Below are 21918 nucleotides of genomic sequence, written 5' to 3'. Positions count from 1 at the left end.
GGCTTTGGAAATTTAAACGCACTGCGCCAAGATAAAGCATTTACTCCATCACCCTCGCGTAGGGATGGTGCAGTGGTCCCCCTTTCCAGGTCCTTGTCTCCCTCCGTCGGCCTGGGGGCGCCCTTTCGCATGGCCTCTCTATCCCAGAGCTCTTCTCGATGGTTTTCCCTCCCGGACCGTGAAGGCTGGAGGGAGTGGTCACACGCCTTTTCCGCTAGTCGCCCCCCTCTAGCCCACAGTCTCGCTGCCCTGAGCCTCCCGTGCCGGCGGGCCGGCCGGGCGGACAGGAGGGCGCGCGGGGGGCGCGCGGGGGGGCGGGGGGAGTTCCGGTTCCGGTTCTTTGTGCAGCTGCAGCAGCGGCTCCGGGAAAGATGGCGGCCCGGGCGGGTTTCCAGTCTGTGGCTCCGAGTGGCGGCGCCGGAGCCTCAGGAGGGGCGGGCGCGGCGGCTGCCCTGGGCCCGGGCGGGACACCGGGGCCTCCGGTGCGAATGGGCCCGGCGCCGGGTCAAGGGCTATACCGCTCCCCGATGCCTGGAGCGGCCTATCCGGTGAGTGGGGCAGGAGGAGGGGCGCGCGGGCCGGGGGCGGGGCCGAGCGGGGGCCTGGGAGTGACAGGGGTGGGGGGAGGAGGAGGAGGGACGCGCCTGAGAGGGATTCGGGCGCCGAGTTGTGGTAGGGGGAGACGGTGCGGGGAAGGGAAGGGAGGCTGTTAGCATCCCCACCCGCTCCTAGAGGCATTGTTTTCTTGGGGAGTCAGGATGCAAAACCGGGGTGGACGAAGTGAGGCCAAACGTGGGCCTGTGAGACCTTGAGTGCAAATGGCCCAGGCAGCTCCAGTGCCCAGAGGAACACAGGTGTAGCTGGCAAATTGAGGTCGGCTTCTGAGGAGATAGTGCCTGACAGTACTCTCTGAGTAAATGTGGGACTAGAAGAGATGTCCAGGGTGCCAGATACAAACTAGGGGAGAATTTGAGTATAGTCTGGCTGTCTTTGCTTTGGGGCTATATTCTGTGGAATCAGGGCTGGAGCAGAGGAAGTTCCAATTACTTGGATGTCAGAGAGGTAGAGGGCTCTCCTCCCGCCCCACCATTGTGCTCCACCCCACCCCCCTGCCTTGTTTCATTCAAAGAACTCAGGCCTCCCCCACTTTCCCTTTCTTGGTGGGATTTGCAGGGGAAGCCATGACATCTCTAGGTCCTCTCCCCTCTGTAGAGACCAGGTATGCTACCAGGCAGCCGAATGACACCTCAGGGACCTTCCATGGGACCCCCTGGCTATGGGGGGAACCCTTCAGTCCGACCTGGCCTGGCCCAGTCAGGGATGGACCAGTCCCGCAAGAGACCTGCGCCTCAGCAGATCCAGCAGGTCCAGCAGCAGGCGGTCCAAAATCGGAACCACAAGTAAGATGATCCCAGGGTGGAGGGAGGGAGGGAGGAGGCCTGTGAGGACGCAGGTGCTGGGAGTACCTGAGCAGAGAAGTGGCAGTGCTGTGTCAGCAGACAGTGCTCATTCTTGAAATAATTGCTTCGTGTTTGTTAGGGGCGCGGGTGTCTTTGATTTGAGACAAGCTTTGCAGTTCCTTCACTTTACTATAAATGGAGGTGCTGACAGCCTGTCTTCATGTTCTGGCTAGTCCCATCCCAACCTGATAACAGTATTTATTCCAAACAGTGCAAAAAAAAAGAAGATGGCTGACAAAATTCTACCTCAAAGGGTGAGTCCAGGCTATAGGCCTTCTTGAGGGTGTGATGAGTTTGAGAGTAGAGATGGTCAGCCTTAGATCCCAATGATATCTTTCTGTTCCTAAGATTCGTGAACTGGTACCAGAATCCCAGGCCTATATGGATCTCTTGGCTTTTGAAAGGAAACTGGACCAGACTATCATGAGGAAACGGCTAGATATCCAGGAGGCCTTGAAACGTCCCATCAAGGTAACACAGGAGTGTACTAGGCAGAGAGCCAAAGGAGAGGACTCGGGAACCTTCAGCAGGCTCAGGATGAGAAATCAAAGGCATAGCACAGCTTTCCTTGGCATTTAAATTACATCTCTTCCGCCTACGAACTGAGAATTACATTAGAAGCGTAAGAACAGACCAGCAAAGGGGGAGGGGCTTTTGATATTTCTTGCACCAGAAATATACCCTGTTGGTGTTTTTGCTATAACTGCTCAGCCACCTTGGGAACCTGGCATCTTGCATGACTGTCTTCCTGACATCCTGGTGAACGCATTTGCACTCAGGCCAGTGGCTTGTGCTCCTCTTCTCTTTGGAATCTCCATCCAACCACCCCAGGGGCTGCGTAGACAGTAAGCCAGTCTGTTAGGAGTCGTTGTCGGGTTTGGGGAGACCCTTGTCTTCAACATCAAACCACTGAAGCCCCACTGTCAATCCTGTTTCTGCCTTCCTCAGCAAAAACGGAAGCTGCGAATTTTCATTTCTAACACTTTCAATCCGGCTAAGTCAGATGCTGAGGATGGGGAAGGGACGGTGGCTTCCTGGGAACTTCGGGTAGAAGGACGGCTCCTGGAGGATGTGAGTTCAAGGTCCACTGTGGTTGGCATCTAGGGTGGGAGCTTCTGGGAACAAGCAGTATTGTCTGGTTGGCAGGAAGCCTGACTGGTGCTTACGGCTCCTGTTGGGAACAGCAGGGAGAGGGTCACTGTGTTCCCCGCACTAACAGACAATGGATCTTTGTGTCTGGCTCCCACAGCTTGGCCCTCCCTGTGGTATCACTTCGAGAACCTTATTGTCCTGGGATTTGATTTGTTGTTTACCTCTCCCCTGATGCTGCTAGCCATTGGACTTGGCAGTATCAGCAGATTTTTCAGTTATTTATTTTCTTTTAAACCAAGTGAATTTGCACTTAACATTTGGGCCATGCTTTCTTCCCTGAGTCCTTGAGGTCCTTAGATTTCTGCTGTGGCCTCTCCGTCTTCCCAGCTCCTATTGGAAACAGCTTGCAGTTTATGTGGGATTGATTTCTCTGGCAGGCTCTTTGTTGCTTCATGGGGAACGTCAGCTTCCACATGATAGCCCCCAAACTTCCCACTCCAGAAGCTCCTTGGAGAAGCTCACCTGCCATTTCCTTATACTCTCTGGCTCTCTATTTTTAGCTGTTCACAGGCAAGCCAGTATGAAAGCATTTTTCAGGAGAACCAGGGGTCAATGTCAGAGCCTCTGTTTTCTCTATATAGGTCCAGTCCATCTGCCAGTGGTGTCATGTCATCCAAATAAAGCTGTTTTTGTTCTGGTTGCTTATTACCTGATTCATTTCCCCTCTAGAGTCAGAATTTTTTCTGTCCAGACTTGATTTATTATGTGTAAAGGTTTGGCTTAACGCATCATTTCCCTTGGGAAAAAGAGGTGGGCAAAGCAATGACCCTATACATGTTATAGGCTGCTTCTTCAGGGTCCTGTTGCTACTGCAAAATAGACACCTACCTTGCCATCTCCTAAGATACACTCAGAAGACATTTTTGAGTTTTTTTCCCATTGCTTTTGTGGGTTCCTTGTTCACGTGACTTTGTTTTGGGGAATTCTGGCTTTTTCTAACACGACGTCTCATCTCTCTTTTCTAGTCAGCTTTGTCCAAATATGATGCCACTAAACAAAAGAGGAAGTTTTCTTCTTTTTTTAAATCCTTGGTGATCGAACTGGACAAAGACCTGTATGGACCAGACAATCATCTGGTAGAAGTGAGTAGTACTGTCCTCTAGACCTTGACTTTATCAGTAGAGGATGATGGACTTGGGAGCTAAACTTTAATGTCTAGGGAGAGGGGGGTCGTGTTCCTCCAGTGCAGTTTGTACATTGGCCTCCAGGTGGCACTAGCTGTTTGGTTTTGGTGCTGTTTGGACCCAAGAATTCTTAGTCTGACTTGTCCCACCTTTTAAATTTAATTATCTTGATTGCTGCTCCCACTCTCAAGAGAAAGTCTAATGGAGGCTTTTTATACATGCCAGGAATGGTGAGATGTAGCTATCCACACGCCGTTCATCTTTTTTCCTGGTAACAAGTGCTGTGTTTAAGGGGGTTCATTAATAGGATTTAGTCCTTACCAAGGCCACTTTTACAGATCTGCTCCTTGCTTTTGGTTCCTGCTTTGTTTAGATTCACATTCCAAATCATCAAAAATTCTTTATTATAATGCCTGATAACATGGTGTTCTAAAGACCATGTTAGCAACAGTGTTCTTTGTGATACAGTCAAAACCAGAATGAGGTGGTCCAGCACTCCAAGTGAACTTAACCTGCTCCTTTCTTTGCCAGTGTAGCCGCAGCCCCTTAACCTCAACCACTAAGAAACATGGGAAGGTCTTTACCATCTAATAAGGGAAGTAAGTCACAGAATCAATAGAAATTTGTAAACATATTTAACTTAACTTTATAGCAGTAGAGCATAGTGCCTAAGAATGTGGACTGTGGAATCCAACACCCCAGAGCTCAGATAACAGCTCCACCACTTATTGGCTGTTGACCTTGAGCAGCTTGCTTCATTCTTTTAAGCATTAGTTTTCTCATCTGTAAAATAGGTTAAATCATGCCTTTCTCATATGAATGTTGTGGGGATTCAATGCGATAATCCAAGTACATGTCCTAGAATACTCTGGCACATAGTAAGTACTCAGTAGATGATAGCTATGTTATTTTACTGTACACATGTATATTATCCATTTTGTGGATAAAATCACTGAAAATACAGGCTAATTTAAATGTGACCCTGAGCAATCAGAATTAAAATGTACGTCTACTTATAGACAAGAATCTCAAAGTCATATGCAGTTTTTTAAAATGTCTCATGCTGTTGCTCTTCTCCAGCAGCCTCATTAATCAAAGTTGAAAATTCAGTCATTACAGAAGCTCTTCCCTCCCACCCCAGCTCTTCCTCTGGGAGAGCACCCCCTGACATCTTCCTCTCTGTAGTGGCACAGGACCGCCACTACCCAGGAGACGGATGGCTTCCAGGTGAAGCGGCCGGGAGATGTGAATGTACGATGTACTGTCCTGCTGATGCTGGATTACCAGGTACGCTGTGCTGCCGTGCAGAGGCCCAGCCTTCAGCCCCACCCATCAGCAGTCTGACATGTAAAGGCAGTTTAAGTCTAGTTGCAGGTAATTTGCCATCAGACTGTTAGCTCCCTAAATATCTTTAAGGGGTAGGGTCTTAGTCATTTCTGAGTTCCCCTTAGTGTTTTTCTGCTCCAGAGAAAGCACAACATGAATGCCTGTTGAATGGCATGAATGTATGGCCACACCAAGTGCCCCATAATAGCACATAGACTCAGCTCACTGGCTTCATCCCTATATCCTCGTTCTCTCCAGCCTCCTCAGTTTAAATTAGACCCTCGTCTGGCTCGTCTCCTGGGCATTCACACCCAGACCCGTCCGGTGATCATTCAAGCACTGTGGCAATATATTAAGACACACAAGCTCCAAGACCCACATGAGCGGGAGTTTGTCATTTGTGACAAGTACCTCCAGCAGGTAAGAAAAGTTTCCATTCTTTTCTCAAGTCCATTGCAGCACTAGTTGTACTCTTAGCTGCTTCTCCTCTTTCCCATAGATCTTTGAGTCTCAGCGTATGAAGTTTTCAGAGATTCCCCAACGGCTCCATGCCTTGCTTATGCCACCTGAGCCCATTATCATTAATCATGTCATCAGGTAAGCATGTGTATGCGAGGCAGTGGTGTGCTGGAGCTGGCTTGTACCACCTGCACAAGTCAGTTCTCAGAATTTTTAGAAAACTTATAAGCAGGTTGTTAAACAGAGTCATTATTTAGGATTATATAAACTTGCGATTAAATACATTATATAAAAAATAAGTGTAAATGTACTCAAAAAGTCATCATTTCTGAGTTATTATATTGGTTTACTGGTGTTTGGGCTTCCCTGGTGGTTCAGATGGTAAAGAATCTGCCTGCAGTGCAGGAGACCCAGGTTCAATCCCTGAGTCAGGAAAATCACCTGGAGAAGAGAATGGCAACCCACTCCAGTATTCTTGCCTGGAGAATTCCATGGACAGAGGATCCGGGCCGGTTACAGTCCATGGAGTCTCAAAGAGTCAGACACGACTGAGCAACTGACACATACTGGGGTTTGTGTTTTCGAAGTTACTGCTGTCTATTGTGTCTGTGTGGTGGAAATGCTATCTAATGATGTGTTACTGCACATCCCTTCCCAATTCCTTGATCAGTGATAAAATGTTGGCATCTTGAAATCAACCATGTTGAGAATATTTAAAACACAGAAATTAGCAAATGCTCCAAGTCAGGGCTTTTTCTTATTGTTGTTCTTTTTCTCTTTTGGAGAATCAGTTGTTAGAATTTACCAGCTCATCACTTATGAACTCCTGTCTTTTCTCTGGGTGGTAGGACATTCCAGTCTAAGACTCCAACTCCATTACCTCTATCTGCTTTTCTGTTCAGAAGATGGATGAACAAGGCATGTCTAGGCAGATACAGAGTGAAAGAAGGCACTTTCTCCTCAAAGCACCATGTCTTCTGGCTCTATGTAGTCTTTGCCCTCTTTCCCTTATTCCATGTTAACTCCAGTAAAGCTTTTCTTTCACTAGACCCTGAATCGTCATCACTCAGCTGATAGTAATTCCTACAACCTATACACTGGGTCAGTGAAAGCTAGTTTGTCCTATATTCATGTGATTAAATTTAGGCCACATTTTATTGTGTGTGGTGTGTATTTATTTGAATGTATTTTCAGAGTCAATTTAAGTTTAATAAGTGAAAAGATACTGTAGCAATGGTTTCTTTGTGGGGAGGGAGAAGCTTACTTTTCATTGGATATCTTTTGTACCATTTGGCTTTTTACCATTATTACTGAGGCTTATATGCAATATATTATACCCATTTAAAATCTGATGATTTTTGGCAAATGTGCACATCCTATACCTACCACCACAGGAAGAGTACAGAGCATTTCTGTCACACCAACAAGGTCTCTGGTACCCTTTTGCAGTCAACCCCTTGACCTTCAGTCTAAGACTTGTGTGATTAGGTCTTAGGGAACAAGCTCTTTACCAGGCCCCCTTGATTTCCTCCTCAGTGTTGACCCGAATGATCAGAAAAAGACAGCTTGTTATGACATTGATGTGGAAGTGGATGATACCTTGAAGACCCAGATGAATTCTTTTCTGCTGTCTACTGCCAGCCAGCAGGAGATTGCTACTCTAGACAACAAGGTAGGGACCGTGGCCTGGATAGTTGGGTGTCGCTAGCCCTCTATCACAGCTTCTTAGCTTCTTTGATTTTTGATATTCGTTCAAAATGTATTGACACCCAGTATATGCTAGGCACTTTGTTTGGTGCTGGTTGGAGCCAGACACACATAAGTTCTGATTCTTAACTATACCTCTTAATAGTTTTGAGCCTCAGTTTCTGATTTGTGAAATAGAGACCATAATGCCTATTTTTCTAAAGTTGTTATGAGGATTAAATGAGACAATGTATGTGAAGACATGACCTTGTATCTGGCACATAAAGGCAAATGGTGGCTGTTGCTTCTATTGTTATTACCATGAACATTATTAGACATAGTCCAGGCAAGTAAAGCCAGAAAGGCTCTGGGAACACAAAGGAAAACAGGAAGGCTTTCTTGGAAGAGGTGATGCCCCAACCTAATCTTGAAGGACATGGGAGTCAACATGGGAGTTGGACTATAAAGAAAGCTGAGCACAGAAGAATGGATGCTTTTGAACTGTAGTATTGGTGAAGACTCTTGAAAGTCCCTTGGACTGCAAGGAGATCAAACCAGTCAATCCTAAAGGAAATCAGTCCTGAATATTCATTGGAAGGACTGATGGTGAAGCTGAAACTCCCAATACTTTGGCCACCTGATGCAAAGAACCAACTCATTGGAAAAGACCCTGATGCAGGGAAAGATTGAAGGCAGAAGAAGGGGATGACAGAGGATGAGATGGTTGGATGGCATCACCGACTCAATGGACATGAATTTGAGCAAGCTCCTGGAGTTGCTGATGGACAGGAAGGCCTGGTGTGCTGTAGCCCATGGGGTCACAAAGAGTCAGACATGACTGAGCAACTGAACTGAACTGATGGGAGTCAACAAAAGGGGAGAAAGGATGATGGTACTTAAGAGCGTGGGGGCAGAGGACATTCCAGAAAGAGGGAGCAGGGTATATGAAGGCCCAAAGATGAGCAGAGAACCTGGCATGTTGAAGAAATACAAGCTCTTCACTGTGTTAGATAAAGCTCGGGGTGCCGGGGAGAAGAAACTGGAGAGGGAAGCAGGAACCTAGTCCTAAAACCACTTTGAGGCAGGGTAAACTGGTTTGTACTTTGTCCTGAGAATGGGAGGGCCTGGTGCTGTTTGTATTTAGAACGCTCACTGGCAGGACGGTGGGAAGTGAACTGTAAGGGGGGCAGATCTGCGGGAAGGAAACCCAGGTGGGGGATGGTGCAGTAATGCACATGACATATGTTAAGGGCCTAACCTTACGGTACTGATCGTGAGGACAGACGTGAGTAGGTAGGTTTGGAAGGTGTTGAGGTGGAATTGTAGGGATCTAGACACTAGATGCAGATGGTGGGGTGAGGTGTGAGGGAGAAGAGGTGTTATGAAGACCTCCAGGTTTTCAGCTGGAATGTGCAGTTGTAGTCATTCAGATTGGGAGCAGGAGAAGCAAGTCTTGGGAGAAGGTAGTGATTTTGTTTTGGGGAGTTTAAGGTGCCTTGAGGTGTCAAGCAGATACATTGGTAGGAGTTTAGAAAATGGACTGTGATCTGCAGCCTGGGGACTCATTACCCTGTCAGTGGTGCTGGAAAACATACAAGTAGATGAAATTGCCAGGAAGAGCAGGGAGTATCAGCCAACAAAACACAAAACCCACGGACCATAGCTACAGAGACAGCCCTGTGTACCACTCCTTTTCTACCTGAGAGTTTCCAGACCCATTTGTGCTGTGGATTAAAAATTTCCCATGTAGCGTCATCTACAGTGGACATGGTGCAGACTGTAAGGAAAACTTCACTCATGGACGATAGACAGAGACACAGTGCCAAGTGCCAGAGCAGGTGGGGGCCCTGGGCAGCAGGGCCATTTTGGGACTGCATTCTGTTCCTTGGTTGGGAGTGGCACAAGGAGAAGTCATATACTGCCTGCCACTTAACTTTGCATTTCCCCAACGTGGAAATGTCATGAGGTTCCTTTCCTTCTTCCTTTCAGATCCACGAGACAATAGAAACTATCAATCAGCTGAAGACCCAGCGGGAGTTCATGCTGAGCTTTGCCAGAGACCCTCAGGGTTTCATCAATGACTGGCTTCAGTCCCAGTGCCGGGACCTCAAGGTAGAGAACCTGGGACAGGTGCAAAGAGACTTGGGTCCATGAGGCACGTGTTTACTGTATGTCTGTAGCATGTGGTGGAGAGCCAGGGAGAAGTAAGGGGCCAGACTTTCTTTAGTGTGTTCTAGTAGGGAAATGGAGATGAAACCATCAAGTGTTTATCTAGTATTTACTGTGTGCTGTCACTGTGCGCCATGTTGTAGGGGATACAGAGTGGAAAACTCTGTCTCTGCTTTCAAAGTAGCATATATTCTGTTTGAGAAACCAGACTAATGGGATTTTAAAAGTAGTAAATCATGTACGACATTATCAGAATTTCACCAGAACCAATAAGATAAAACAAAAGAGAAGGGAGATTGGTGAGGCTAGGATAGCTTGGAAAGGCTTTCTGGAGAATTTGGGATTTGAGAGAGAGAGGGGTGCTCTCTGAGAAGTGCTCCCAGAGAGGAGCATCGCAAGCTCAGGCAGGAAGGTAGGAATGAGCACAGTATGTGAGACGTGCCCTCAGTTCTCGCCTGTCCTGTGGTGACTGCAGTCAGCCTGACCAGAGGAGCAGGGGACGGGGGTGCCAGGAAGGATCCCTGAACAAGGCAGGGACTTGTCCACAGGGTGGGTGACTTGGAGTGCTGTTTTAGTGGTTTGCTAGGGCTGCCGTAGTAGAGTACCACAGCCCCAGTGGCTTAAACAAGGGAAATGGATGGTCTCACAGTTCTGGAGGCTAGAGCCTGAAGTCACGGTGTCAGCAGGGTTTGGTTCCTTCCGAGGGTGGGGAGGGAGAGTCTGTTCCAGGCCTCTCTCCTGGCTTTTAGTCGCCTCAGGTATTCCTTGGTTTGTAGATGGTGTTCTCCATGTGTGTTCACGTTGTCTTTCCTCTGTACCTGTCTGTCTTGTGTCTGAGTTTCCCCTTTTTATAAAGATACCCATCATTGGATTAGGCCCACCCTAAGGACCTTATCCTAACTTGATCATCTGCAGAGACCCTATTTCCAAAGAAGGTCACATTCACAGGTACTGGGGGATTAGGATTTCAGTATCTTTTAGGGAACACTGTTCAGTCCACAGCAGATGACAAGGAAGGAAACAACCCTGTTCTCTCTCTCCTGCTTCCCATTCTCTCTCAGACCATGACTGATGTGGTGGGTAACCCAGAGGAGGAACGCCGAGCAGAGTTCTACTTCCAGCCTTGGGCCCAGGAGGCTGTGTGTCGATATTTCTACTCCAAGGTAGGCACCTAGGGTGCAGAGGAGAAACTGACAAAAAGGCAAGGGGTCTGCACCCTGGTGGGGGTCAGTGGTATCAAGAACAACTTCTGGTTTGTCTCATCCTCCATTCCCTCCACTATTTTCTCCTTAGGTGCAGCAGAGACGACAAGAATTAGAGCAAGCCCTGGGAATCCGAAATACATAGGGCTTCTCCCACAGCCCTGATGTGGCTGCACCGATTTCTTTATTTGGGCCCTGTGCTGCCTGCCTCAGAGCACCTGCCTTGGTCTTGCTTAGGGCTTTCCAGGGGATGCTGTCGGTTCTAGGACAACACCAGAATGAAGAGGGTCTCGCGTGACACCGGCTAGCCTCTTCTCCCACCCCACCCCTTCCTATCCCCAGCTTCCCTTTGCCCCACAAAGTTTCCGTGTGCCTCTCCCCTCCCCTGGTCTGCATAGGACCTCTAGATAGTATTAGAGAGAGAACCTGTAGTGGTAATCAGTGCATTGAATGGATTGGGCCTAAGGCCAAGTGGTCTTCAAGGGGACCAGCTACACTGATCCTGCCCTTCAGAGACCCGGGAGTTGGGAGCGGTAGCCCCTTCTCCACGACTCAGGCCTGGGGGCACTCTATAAGCTAGTTGATCTTGGCTGTCCTGATAACAGAATCCAGTTTCTTTCCTTCCCTCCACAGGTTTGGAGCAAACTCTCCCTTCACTTGTTGCCCTCTAGCACTAAAGGAACCCTGGCTCTCGGGCTCCACTGAGCCCCAGGTCAGTCTGCAGCCCTCCAGATGGGCCTGCTGTCTCAGTGCTTCTCCCCTCTCTCACAGGGGGTCCACATCAGTATTAGAGTTTGTTCTCGTAGTATTGCTCCCTCCCAGCACACTCCTTGTAGCTGCTGTTGAGGATTCCCTCCTGTCTGTCCTGACCAAGGGCATTCGGGTGGGGGAATCTTGCCTTTCCCTGTCAGAGCCCCAGGGACCTCACCTAGGGTGCCGTCATTGCCAGCGGAGGCTGTTCCTTTCTGCTGTAGCGTGGAGGTGTGATTCATTCATTCACTCCGCCCTCCCTCCCCCATCCTTTCATGGAGAAACAGGCCTGCAATCAAACGGGTAAAAGCCCTGGGCCATCCTGTCTTCCTGTACCCTGTCTGCCCAGTTGACACCCGCTGGTGACTGCTGGGGCACTGAGGAGTGAACGCGCCTGGGGCTGCAGAGAGCTCTGACTTGAGTTTGTGACTCCTCCCTCTCCCTGCCTCACAGGATTGTGACTCCCCAGCCCCCGCCCTCAAAGCTTCAGACCCCTCAGGTAGCAGCAGGACCTTGTTGTGCGATCTTGGCCCCTTGGAACTGAGATGGTTTTGCTTCTTTCCAGGAGAGCCTCAAATTCTTCCAGGTTGTATCACCCCCGAGTTAGCATATCCCAGGCTCGCAGACTCAACACAGCAGGGTGGGAGACAGCTGGGCACAGAGGGGGAATTCCGTTCAGCATGGGCTGTAAACCTGCAGAACTGACAAAGCCCCTGCTTCCCCACCCCCTCCTCAGGCTCCTGCGAGCACACCCCCCAGCCCTGTATCCCTGCCTGTTCCACACTGGGGACAGCAGGATTCTCTCCCCATCTTCTCCTTCCAGTCGTTAATTACCCCCCTCCCTGAAAGGTTCTCCCCACAGTGACACTGGACAACCTCTGTCCCTGGGGCTGGAACCATGAGAAGGAAGCTCAGCACTCCTACAGTGTCCCTGTTGAAGATAACTCTTTTTATTAACTGAACTATTATGTTTTTTTTCATGGACCAAAATTTTTTTTGTACTGCCCCCTTATCAATGTCACCCAGTTTTAATAAAAGAATCTTCTGAAGAATGGGTCCCCCTCTGTACTGATGGAGAGCTCTTCCCTGAGTGTTCTCCAATGCCGTTAGCCATGCTCATGGTGTTTGTTCATTTGACAAGTGTTTATTGAGCACCTGCTGTGTGCCATCTGCGGTTCTAGGCACTGGGGATATGGTGAAAAACAAGGTTTCTACCGTATGGGTCTCAAAGTTTTACCTTAGAGCTTGTTCTGTCAGCCCCAGTGGTCCAAGCAGGGCAGATGCTGGCTGAGATTAGCAGGCTTCATCACTACATCTGAGTCCTATCCTCAGTTCCTGTTAAGGAAGGTTCTGACAAGACAGTGGCACTGCCATCCTTTCCCTTGCCCTCTGCGCTCCCCAGGGCACCCACTGGCTCAAATGCACTGTCCTTGAGCACCTGTGATCCCATACACTCGATGAACCTGAGCCTCTAGAGTTCTCAGGGCTTCCAACTGCACACGGGCCAGGGCTGGAGACATTTGTCTTCTCTGTGCCTGTCACTCTTTAAGGTTCCACTTTCTCAACCATGAGTAAGATTTTAGTTCTTAAGACTGGCGTGGATGTGCTCTGCTATCATCCTTGTACTGTAGATGGCTAACCCCTCACTGGCAGAGTTAACACTCTCAGGATTTGTTCCCAGTAGCAGAAGCAGGAAATTCTGCCTTTGTTGCCGTCATAATAGGCTTGAGTCCCACTGGGTGACTCTTTCCTTTCCTCCTCTGTGCCATTATCTAGCTTGGTTCTACCCAAGAAGGGGATTTAGGACACCAGACGAAGGCAACCATATTTCAAAACTGTAACTAAAAAGTTAACCTTTGCCTCTGTGGTTGTGAATACTCAAGTATTGCCTATGTGCAATCAAATCCAACAAGGATAACAACCACGGTTCCCAGTCTGGAATGTGGGGGTTTATCAGATGTGTGTAGGGAAAGCAGAGAGAAGTGTGTGTGGGTGATAACTTGGAGTGGAAAAAATTGATGTCAAGGACATTGAAATGGCATCTGTTTTCACCCAGGCTAATTACATGTGTAATGAATGGCTGATGAACCATTATTAATTTCAAGCAAATAATCTACAGTTTGCTCTTGGGAAAAGAACTCTTGTGTAACAGATAAGTTCCTGTGACAAGCCAATTCTGAATCTCTGCACATTTCATTCCTATATAAATTAACAAATTCTTTGTCTCCATACTACTAAAAATGATGGTAGGGACAAAATGAGAGATGGAAGCATTTAGGCAAAGACAGGAGGTTATTTTATGCATAAACATCCATTCTTTGGGGTTCTCATCCTATGTGCCAGGGACAGAAGCATTCTTTCTCTTCATCACCCATAATCGGAGCGCCCAGCTGGCAGCCTGGCACTGGTGCCTTTTTCTCAATGCCAGTGCAATAACAGTAATCTGCAGGAAGCTGGCTCTGTAGTAGGCTTAATTTTGTTCCTAAGAGAAAGAATCAGCTACTGGTTTCATTTATGTCCCTGTAAGGGAACTCCCTGGCCATGGGAGCAGAGTATGGTGGGCTTTTCCAGGGCAGTCCCTAGAACTTAGAAAACCATTTCTCCCCAGTCTTGATCTCAGGGGCACTGACCCTGATTCAGTGGTTACACACAGACTCCCCTCTGGCCCAGTGCTTACCACAGTTTGCAGCCAGCAAGAGCCCAGGGGGACGAAAACACCCACTCAGCAGTTGGCCAAGCCAGGAGGTCAGCACGTGAGCACACAGTGGTGTCTGCCTTCCAGGCCAAGGTGCACAGACAGCTGGAGCGTTAGGGGCCTTTGCCCCGCTCTCCACATCAGCCTAGAAACAGAAGCTCCCTGCTTAAACATTGCTGTGGGCAACGCAGAGCCTTGAGCTACTCAATGTGTCTTCCATTCTCCCTCCTCCCAAAAGCACACACCCCACTGAGTCTCAGTTACAGCATCTGAGACCACAAGGCTCACAGAGGTCACAGCTGCCCCATGTCCTGCCTCCCTTCCCTTTCTGGCTTCTGCAAACTAGCCACTAACCTGAAGGAGCCCCTGGCGTGTTAGCAGCTAGGAAACCCAAGAGAGAAGTGAAGGAAGCTCAGTGCCTCTCAAGGCTAGTGAACACTTGGGCTGCCTGCCTTCTGTCCTCCTCAAGCCCAGAGTCTGCAAAAGACTTATGGACCACTTTGCGTCCAACTTTTAACGTTTCCTACCCTCCTTTCTGGAAGGCATTCAGGTGAGGAGAGGCCCACTGGTGGGTTCTGTTTCTCAGGCTAGTGGGGTCTTATCCTCTGGCTGCCCCCAAAGCAGCCCCTCCCCTCCCCTTCTATGGGGTCCTACCTTACATAAAAGGGCTCACACCCACCCACCTCACTCATGCACAGCCCTGCAGTGGAGCTAGAGTGGGACCTGTGACACGTGACCCATCACTGCCAGAGGTTAAAACCTGCAGCGCAGTTTTGGGGGTCCTGGGAGATCACATGGGGCAATTCCTACATTGGAAAAGCAAGCATGCCTGTATCTGCTGCTGGGACTGAATACAGTTTATTCCAGGGCTAGGGGACAGAAGGGAGCGCAGGCGACTGGTCACTTGTTCCTTATCTGGGCTTGCTCTTGGCAGACCTCAAGATGAGCCCATTGCAGGGAGGGAGGGGGGTGAGGACCTGGGCTGGAGCCAAGGGAAGAAGCTTGCCAGCACTGTCAGCTGGCAAACCTAAAAGGAAAAGCGGGCCTGGTCTGTGCCCCATTCCTGTTCCCCACCTGTCTCTCTCCCCTTTTCCCCCCTTTCCCTGGCCCTGCCAGACTCTCTGTCTCCCTCGGTGCCCGCCTCCCCTCCCCTGGAGGGTGGGGCTTGGCTGCACCCACGTGTGTTGGAGTTATATGCTCCCAGCCGGCAGGGGAGCTGGGGAGAGTGGCACCCAGCTGGCGGCTCAGGCAGAGAAGCAGCACCATGACCGGCAAGAAAGTCTGCATTGTAGGCTCTGGCAACTGGTAAGCAGCTCTGTCAAGGAGTGTGTTGGGGGGCAGGGGGGGGCTCCCTCAAGTCTGCGGAAGTCAGGGACGGAGGCTTGGTGAGCAGGAAGTGCTCCGGCTCCCGCTGACCCCACTAGGACAGAGGGCGCCCCGACCCCTCCCGGCCCTTGCCTCTCGGCAGTGGCACCTATTCCCCACAGGAAGGGAGCCTCCAGAGTGCTCCCTGCCTGAAAAGCTGCGTGGGCAGAGGTGGGGCGCAGTGTTGGGAGATCAGAAAGCTGGCCCCCTTCAGCAGCAGTGTCAGGGAGACAGACTGAGTCTCCTTTCTATTGCCTGCTCATTAGAGAGACAGTGTCACAGGAGAGGGGGTGACGAGGGAGGTGGCAAGTAAACAGTCAGGTGGACACTGTGATATCCCGAGGTGGAGCACTGCCCCCTCCCCGCCACTGTTCCCCCCTCACTCCTCCACTTTCTGCACTCCCCCTCCCGCCAGGGGCTCAGCCATCGCCAAGATTGTGGGTGGCAATGCAGCCCAGCTGGCACACTTTGACCCACGGGTGACCATGTGGGTGTTTGAGGAAGACATCGGGGGCAGAAAGCTGACAGAGATCATCAACACAGAGCACGAGAATGTCAAATACCTGCCAGGGCACAAGCTGCCCCCCAATGTGGTGAGCCCCAACACCCTGGGGAGAGGGAGAGGGAAGTGAGGGGGCCTTTTCATGCGCCACTGGACCTAAGAAGCATCTCAGGAGGGCTCCTCCAGGCACAGGGGGTCCTCGTGCACAGCTCCCAGAGCACTTCCTGGGACTGAGGACAACCTGAATGCATACCCCTGCATCTCCACCTTGCCCCATGGGCTCCCAGGAGGAAAGGGAGGGGGAGAAGATGAGGAAGTTGGTCTCCATGACAACCAAAGGCAGGTTCTCTGGTTCCCAGACTTGGGGTTCAGGTAGTGCCTGCCTCGGGCTCTAATCCTGTTACTCATTCACTGAGTGATTAGCAGACATGGAGACTGCTCCTTGGACTTAAGGTCTTTGGTCAAATCCATGTGGCTTACTCCCATGTGGCTCTCCATTCCCAGCTGGGGGCCCTAAGGAGCAGGGTGATGAAATCTTACTTGTCCTCTTCCTCCTGCCAAGACCAGACTTCACTGTCCCACAGCCAAGGGCTAGGAGACAGCTGGGAGGAGGTTTCCAGGAGTTCTCAAGAGTCCAGGACAGCTGAAGCATAGAAGAAATGATGGCGAGGGGGAGAGAATAGAGTGTCTTGCTCCTCCAGGTTCAGCCCTTCCAGATTCAACCCCAAAACTACCCTTCCTTCTTCCCCACCAGCCTCACTCTAGCTCCTAGATCTCCAGAATGGGGCTCCACAGGGGCTAGAAGAAGTCTGTCAGGCCCATGAGCACTGGTCACCCCCACAGGTGGCTGTCCCTGATGTGGTCCAGGCTGCAGCGGATGCCGACATCCTGATCTTTGTGGTGCCCCATCAGTTCATCGGCAAGATCTGTGATCAGCTCAAGGGCCACCTGAAGGCCAACACCATTGGCGTGTCTCTTATTAAGGTGCCAGAGACACCGTCTTGTGGAAGGGGGTACAGCCACCTGCTGTGGGGCTCAGGGTTGGTGAAGTGAGACACACAGAAAACCGCACAAGTAGGCCAGGAATTTTCTGAAGAGAGGAGAAGAGTTGGCTTTGGGGAGGCTTGAGAAACAGATGCTGGGGGCCATTGGGAAGAGGAAGTTGGTTGGGGAGTAGATAAGGTGTCAGTTTGGAGGCAGATGTCTTAGGGAATTTAGATGTATGAGGGATGCTTAGGGGATATGAGAAGCAGGCTGGTTTGAGGAGCTGGGTTTGAGGACCTGAGAAGGGCAGCTGGTTTGGAGCAGTGGCTAGGATGGAAGTTGGTTTGGAGTACTCAGGGGTGGGGTGTTCAGGGGTGTGGCGGGATACATTACCTTGGAGAAGTAGGTTGTGGGAGAATTTTCGGATGGTTTCATTTTCACAGGCTATCCGCTCTCCTCACAGCAAGCTCTGGCTGTGCTGGACTAGGGGAGGACCTTTGGGGAGGGACACTTGACGAACACTGAATTTGGAAGGGGCAGGATTTCTGGGTGGGAAGCCCTCAGCTGGGGTAAAAGGCACCTGTGCTGAGCTCCATCCTGTGCCCAGGGGGTAGACGAGGGCCCCAAGGGGCTGAAGCTCATCTCTGAAGTGATTGGGGAGCACCTTGGCATCCCCATGAGCGTGCTGATGGGGGCCAACATTGCCAACGAGGTGGCTGAGGAGAAGTTCTGTGAGACAACCATCGGTGAGACCCCACCCACCCACATACATGGCGCAACTCCAGTTATACCCGCTCCCCGTGCTCTATTCCCCGCCCACCTGGCCCTCGTCTCCCCATAAGGCAGGGGAAGGAAGAAGACCCCGGCATTAGAGATGAGGGGGGTTGGACGCCCCTACAGAAACAGTTGGAGGTCCTGATTCGGGCAGGTGTGGGAAGAAGAACCAAGAGCCCCTTCTTAAAGCCTTACCCCCTCCCCAATTTAGGTAGCAAGAACCTGGCCCACGGACAGCTCCTGAAAGAGTTGATGCAGACACCCAATTTCCGCGTCACGGTGGTGCAGGAGGTGGACACAGTAGAGATCTGTGGGGCCTTAAAGGTGAGAGGGGCACGAGGCAGTGTGGGTGGGGAGCAGGTCCTGAAAGAAAGCCTAGCTTAGCTGCACAATGTTGCTGGGACTCCAGGTGCTCACCCCCGTCCTCCCTGAGTACAGTACACATGGGAAGCACTGCAGAGGCAAAGCCAGGATCACTCAGGCCTGCAGGCGCTTACCTTCAGACTCTGGGCTCCCTTCTTTCTTTCCTCTGTAGCCCCTTGTGGGACACCCTATCCCTGGCTCAAAGGGCTGGTCTGGCGGGGAAGAGGAGATGCCCTGGTGGAGCACCCAGGGTAACGGGAGATGAGATGTCCAGGACACCTAGACAGACTGATGACCAGAACTCTGGCTCCTGGACAGAGCTATGGATGGCTATCAGGGACATAAAACAGCCATGGATGTGTGGGCGAGGTAGACTAGTTTTCAGGGAAAGTCCTCAAGGATGAAGTATAACACAGGGCTGGGGAGCCAGGAAGCACAAGTCCAGGCTAAAAGAAGGGAGTGCAGCTAAAAGAAGGGAGTGCAGCCAGTGGGGAAACCAAGAGTGGAAGGAGTTGAGGAGCCCACACATCTTCCTTCGTTATGAAGGAAGTGGGCATGTCATGGCTGGTGGAAGAAGCACGAGGCAGGTGCTGAGGGTCCCAAGTGGGGCCTGCGGGAGGGATCCTTTCTCACCCATGACTCCACTCTTCAAAGAATATAGTGGCTGTGGGGGCTGGCTTCTGTGATGGCCTGGGCTTTGGCGACAACACCAAGGCGGCTGTGATCCGACTGGGACTCATGGAGATGATCGCCTTCGCCAAGCTCTTCTGCAGCGGCTCCGTGTCCTCTGCCACCTTCTTGGAGAGCTGCGGTGTTGCTGACCTCATCACTACCTGCTATGGAGGGCGGAACCGAAAGGTGGCCGAGGCCTTCGCCCGCACAGGAAAGGTGGGCCCTGGGGAGAATGGAGCAGGGAGGTTGGGCCCTGTAGGTGTTAAGGCAGAGGAACCTGGCTTGTGGCATCTCTTGAGTACAAACATTAAGATTGTTGTGAACATTCCCATTTCTTTCCTCTTAAGACCCACCTCCTGCCGGAGCCTCCGTCTCTCCATCTCACACTGACAACTCCCCTCTCCCATTTCCATCTGCCCGTCCTATTTTCTTCACAGTCCATTGAGCAGTTGGAGAAAGAGATGCTGAATGGACAGAAGCTGCAGGGGCCCCAGACAGCCCGGGAGCTGCACAGTATCCTCCAGCACAAAGGCGTGGTGGATAAGTAAGTGTCTGCCCCCGCCCCACTCGTGAGGGAACCGCGGCCAGCAGTGCTCTCCCCGTTCATCATCTTCCTGAACCCTCCTCACTGCCCACCTTGAAGTGGGCAGAGAGGGAAAGGTTGTCTTATGTTTACAGACAGAGCCAAGAGCCTGGAGAGGGTCTGGTGGGCCCACTGTCCCCAGCTAGTGCATTGTCTTTGAATTCTTTCCAGTCTAGTGCTCTTTATGCCACATTGCTAGGACGCGTCACATGGCCTCCCGCTGTCCTCTGCTGTGTGGGTGGACAGGAATCAGCTTCTGTGACTGTCCGGCCTCTCTGTCCGTCACCCTCAGTCTAAGCCACTTCTTTGAGGCCACCGCTTCTGTCCCTGAATACTGTCCTGGGCGGTGAGGTGTGAAGACAAGGACAGTCTTCTTTTCAGGGAGCACAAAGACAGTGATTAGAGCAGAGCTCTGTTGATTTGAGAAAGAATCATAGAGCAAGAGAGTTCGAAGCAAGCTCAGAAGATCAGTTCACGACTGGTCAGGTAAAGCTTCTTGTAAAAGGAGCAGCCTGGGAAGAAGGAAATTGGCATTTACTGAGCACCTTCACATAACTCATAATCACTTCTTCACTACTTTGTTATACTGACTCCCTTTTACAGCTGATGATAGTGAGGCTCAGAGGGGTTAAGTGGCTTGCCCAGTTGGAACAGAAAGTTGATGCTAGGAAATCACGCAGGCAAGTTCAATATGATAGAGAGAAGGGCAATAAGAACCTGACCCTAAAACCCAGGGCTAGGAAATTCAAATTCTTAGCAGTTGGAAATTGAGAACCAGGGTCTGCTTGAGCTTGAAGGCGGGAGAGCAGGGAGTAGAGGGTTACGGGCTGGAGGACTGGGAGCTTGTCTGGAGGCCAAGCTGGCTCTGTCCTTCCCCATTCTAGGTTCCCTCTGTTCACAGCTGTGTACAAGATATGCTACGAGAACCTGCCAGTGACGGAGTTCATCCGCTGCCTGCAGAATCATCCAGAACATGTGTGAGCAGGCCTGAGGCCCAGGCCAGGCAGCCTCTTTATCCCAGTGGAGACAGGCAGAAGCTTGGGTTGCCTGGCCCCCAGGATCTCCGGGACTCCCCACAGAGCAACGTCTTCTCAACTTTTCACTGAGTGACAGGAAGCTGAGGGCCCAGGTTCCTGCCTGGAGATCCTGAAGCAGCCCACCACCTCTCGGCCATCATATCTCACCAGAAATGGAGTTGCCTAGTCCCTCTCCAAACGGGGAGCTTTCTCCCTGTCCTGTGAGAGGGGCAGAATCAGCCCCAGAGTGGCCGGCTTTGGGCCTGTGGGGGGAGGAGGGGAGGGAAACGGAGGAAAGGCAAGGGCTTCGTGCTGCCTCACACAGACCAGAATTCTTGTCCCCATGCCTCAGCTACAAGAGGGTGAGGCAAGGGCTGCAGGGAGGGGTCTGGGCGTTTGAGCTGATGTGGGCTCCAGGGACCCCTTTGCTCTGACCTCTGCCAGGCCCCACAGGGCATCAATGGATCTCTCAGTGTTTGTTCACAAAATACAAAGATCTCAAACAACCGCCTTCTAGCTTCTCCTAGCAACATCTGCGTCCTCAGAAACCTCTGGTCATCTCCCCTTTCCCCCTCCCCCAGGCTACCCTGGCACCAGAGTTGCTGCCACGCTGGCATCTCTGGCCATGGGGCTTGTCATTCTCCCTCGGGACTTCCCGGTTCCTAGTTCTTTGCCAGCTCCTCCCCACCATGCGTGACCTTTCCAAGCCTCTCTCACCCTCCCTGCCAGTACCCTCTTTGGGGAGCAGGAACTTAATCTGCTGACAGAGCTACACCTTTTCATAGCAAACTCAGATCACCCTGCTCCCTGTGACCTTTGTAACTGCTCTGCCTCCCTCCTTGGGAGCTCTAGTGGGGGGAGGTGTCAGTTGGGTCCCTCCTGCTGCTGTCTCCCCAAGACATCTTGGATCCTTACCTCCTCCTAAACCCTATACCCAATTCTCAGCTACCTGTAGAGCAGCCAGGGCAGCTAACCAGCACCTGTACCTGGAGGCCCAGGGGCCAGAGAGTGGGTAAGGGAGGACCCCATCTTGGTCCTGACACTCCAAGGTCAGTTCTCCTTTGTCACCTGAAGGCCTTCTCATGTGGTATTGACTTCTCCAGCACCTCAGGAGCTGGGAAACTCATGGAGGAGGAAAAACAGTCAAACCACAGTACCCCCTGGGGTGAGAGGAGGAGGGAGAGGTCTGTGCTTTGCCGTGGCCTTGCTCCAGGCTGGAATGGCAGCCGGGGAATGTCCCAGGTCAGCAGCTTGAGCCCCAGCTATAAATAGAGCCCGAGGGCTCCTGTCACTACAGCAGAGGGTCTCAGCTTCCTGTGTGGCCGTGCCTGGCACACTGTGGCTCTGGCCAGCATGAAGTTAATCTTCCCTTACTTCTGGACGAACCAGGCGGGTGCTTGAGAAGGAGTCAGCCTCACCAATGAAGGGCCGAGCTTCCTGGGTCAGGCAGTGAAGCTGGGCCCAGGTCGGGCGCTGACTGCATCCAGAAACTGCCTCTCCAGGAGGTCAGAGTCAGGACAAAATGACAGCTCCTTCCCTAGGCTGCAGCTGCGACCCTCTTGGAGAGTCAGAAACCTTTGGTTATTTTTGTTCACTCCACCATTAACTGAATCTGAGGCTTCTGAATCAGGCCTCC

At 51.3% G+C, this 21918-nt stretch overlaps 2 protein-coding genes and 1 long non-coding RNA gene across 5 annotated transcripts; 2 read left to right on the top strand and 1 right to left on the bottom strand.

Annotated features, from left to right (window-relative positions):
- Nucleotides 1–303: 303 nt before the first annotated feature.
- Nucleotides 304–12380, top strand: SMARCD1 (SWI/SNF related, matrix associated, actin dependent regulator of chromatin, subfamily d, member 1). The gene is made up of 13 exons (XM_065934435.1): nucleotides 304–548; nucleotides 1213–1400; nucleotides 1672–1714; nucleotides 1809–1931; nucleotides 2409–2531; nucleotides 3578–3694; nucleotides 4922–5023; nucleotides 5321–5482; nucleotides 5562–5659; nucleotides 7058–7193; nucleotides 9197–9319; nucleotides 10438–10539; nucleotides 10670–12380. Exons 1-13 carry the CDS (start codon nucleotides 372–374, stop codon nucleotides 10721–10723), a joined length of 1548 nt encoding a protein of 515 aa, XP_065790507.1. The 5' UTR covers nucleotides 304–371; the 3' UTR covers nucleotides 10724–12380.
- Nucleotides 12381–12511: 131 nt separating this feature from the next.
- On the bottom strand, nucleotides 12512–17486 carry LOC136167146 (uncharacterized). 2 transcript variants are annotated; one of them, XR_010663056.1, is made up of 4 exons: nucleotides 17268–17486; nucleotides 16431–16533; nucleotides 14006–14168; nucleotides 12512–13810 (listed from the first exon to the last, which is right to left on the bottom strand). It is a non-coding gene; the product is annotated as an uncharacterized lncRNA (long non-coding RNA). The 2 variants fall into 2 exon arrangements; XR_010663057.1 differs by lacking the exon at nucleotides 17268–17486 and adding an exon at nucleotides 16651–16765.
- On the top strand, nucleotides 15131–20789 carry GPD1 (glycerol-3-phosphate dehydrogenase 1). 2 transcript variants are annotated; one of them, XM_065934440.1, is made up of 8 exons: nucleotides 15174–15328; nucleotides 15804–15981; nucleotides 16734–16874; nucleotides 17482–17620; nucleotides 17860–17972; nucleotides 18666–18899; nucleotides 19121–19227; nucleotides 20151–20789. In XM_065934440.1, the coding sequence occupies exons 1-8, from the start codon at nucleotides 15288–15290 to the stop codon at nucleotides 20245–20247; spliced, it is 1050 nt and encodes a 349-aa protein (XP_065790512.1). In that variant the 5' UTR covers nucleotides 15174–15287; the 3' UTR covers nucleotides 20248–20789. The 2 variants fall into 2 exon arrangements, with proteins under 2 accessions (XP_065790513.1, XP_065790512.1); XM_065934441.1 differs by lacking the exon at nucleotides 16734–16874 and having other exon boundaries at nucleotides 15131–15328.
- The last annotated feature ends 1129 nt before the right edge of the window (nucleotides 20790–21918 follow it).

This window comes from Muntiacus reevesi, chromosome 4, assembly GCF_963930625.1.
Source record: "Muntiacus reevesi chromosome 4, mMunRee1.1, whole genome shotgun sequence".
NCBI classification, from domain to species: Eukaryota; Metazoa; Chordata; class Mammalia; order Artiodactyla; family Cervidae; genus Muntiacus; species Muntiacus reevesi.
Note: the sequence above shows the minus strand (reverse complement) of the source record. Positions and strands in the feature narration are given on the sequence as shown.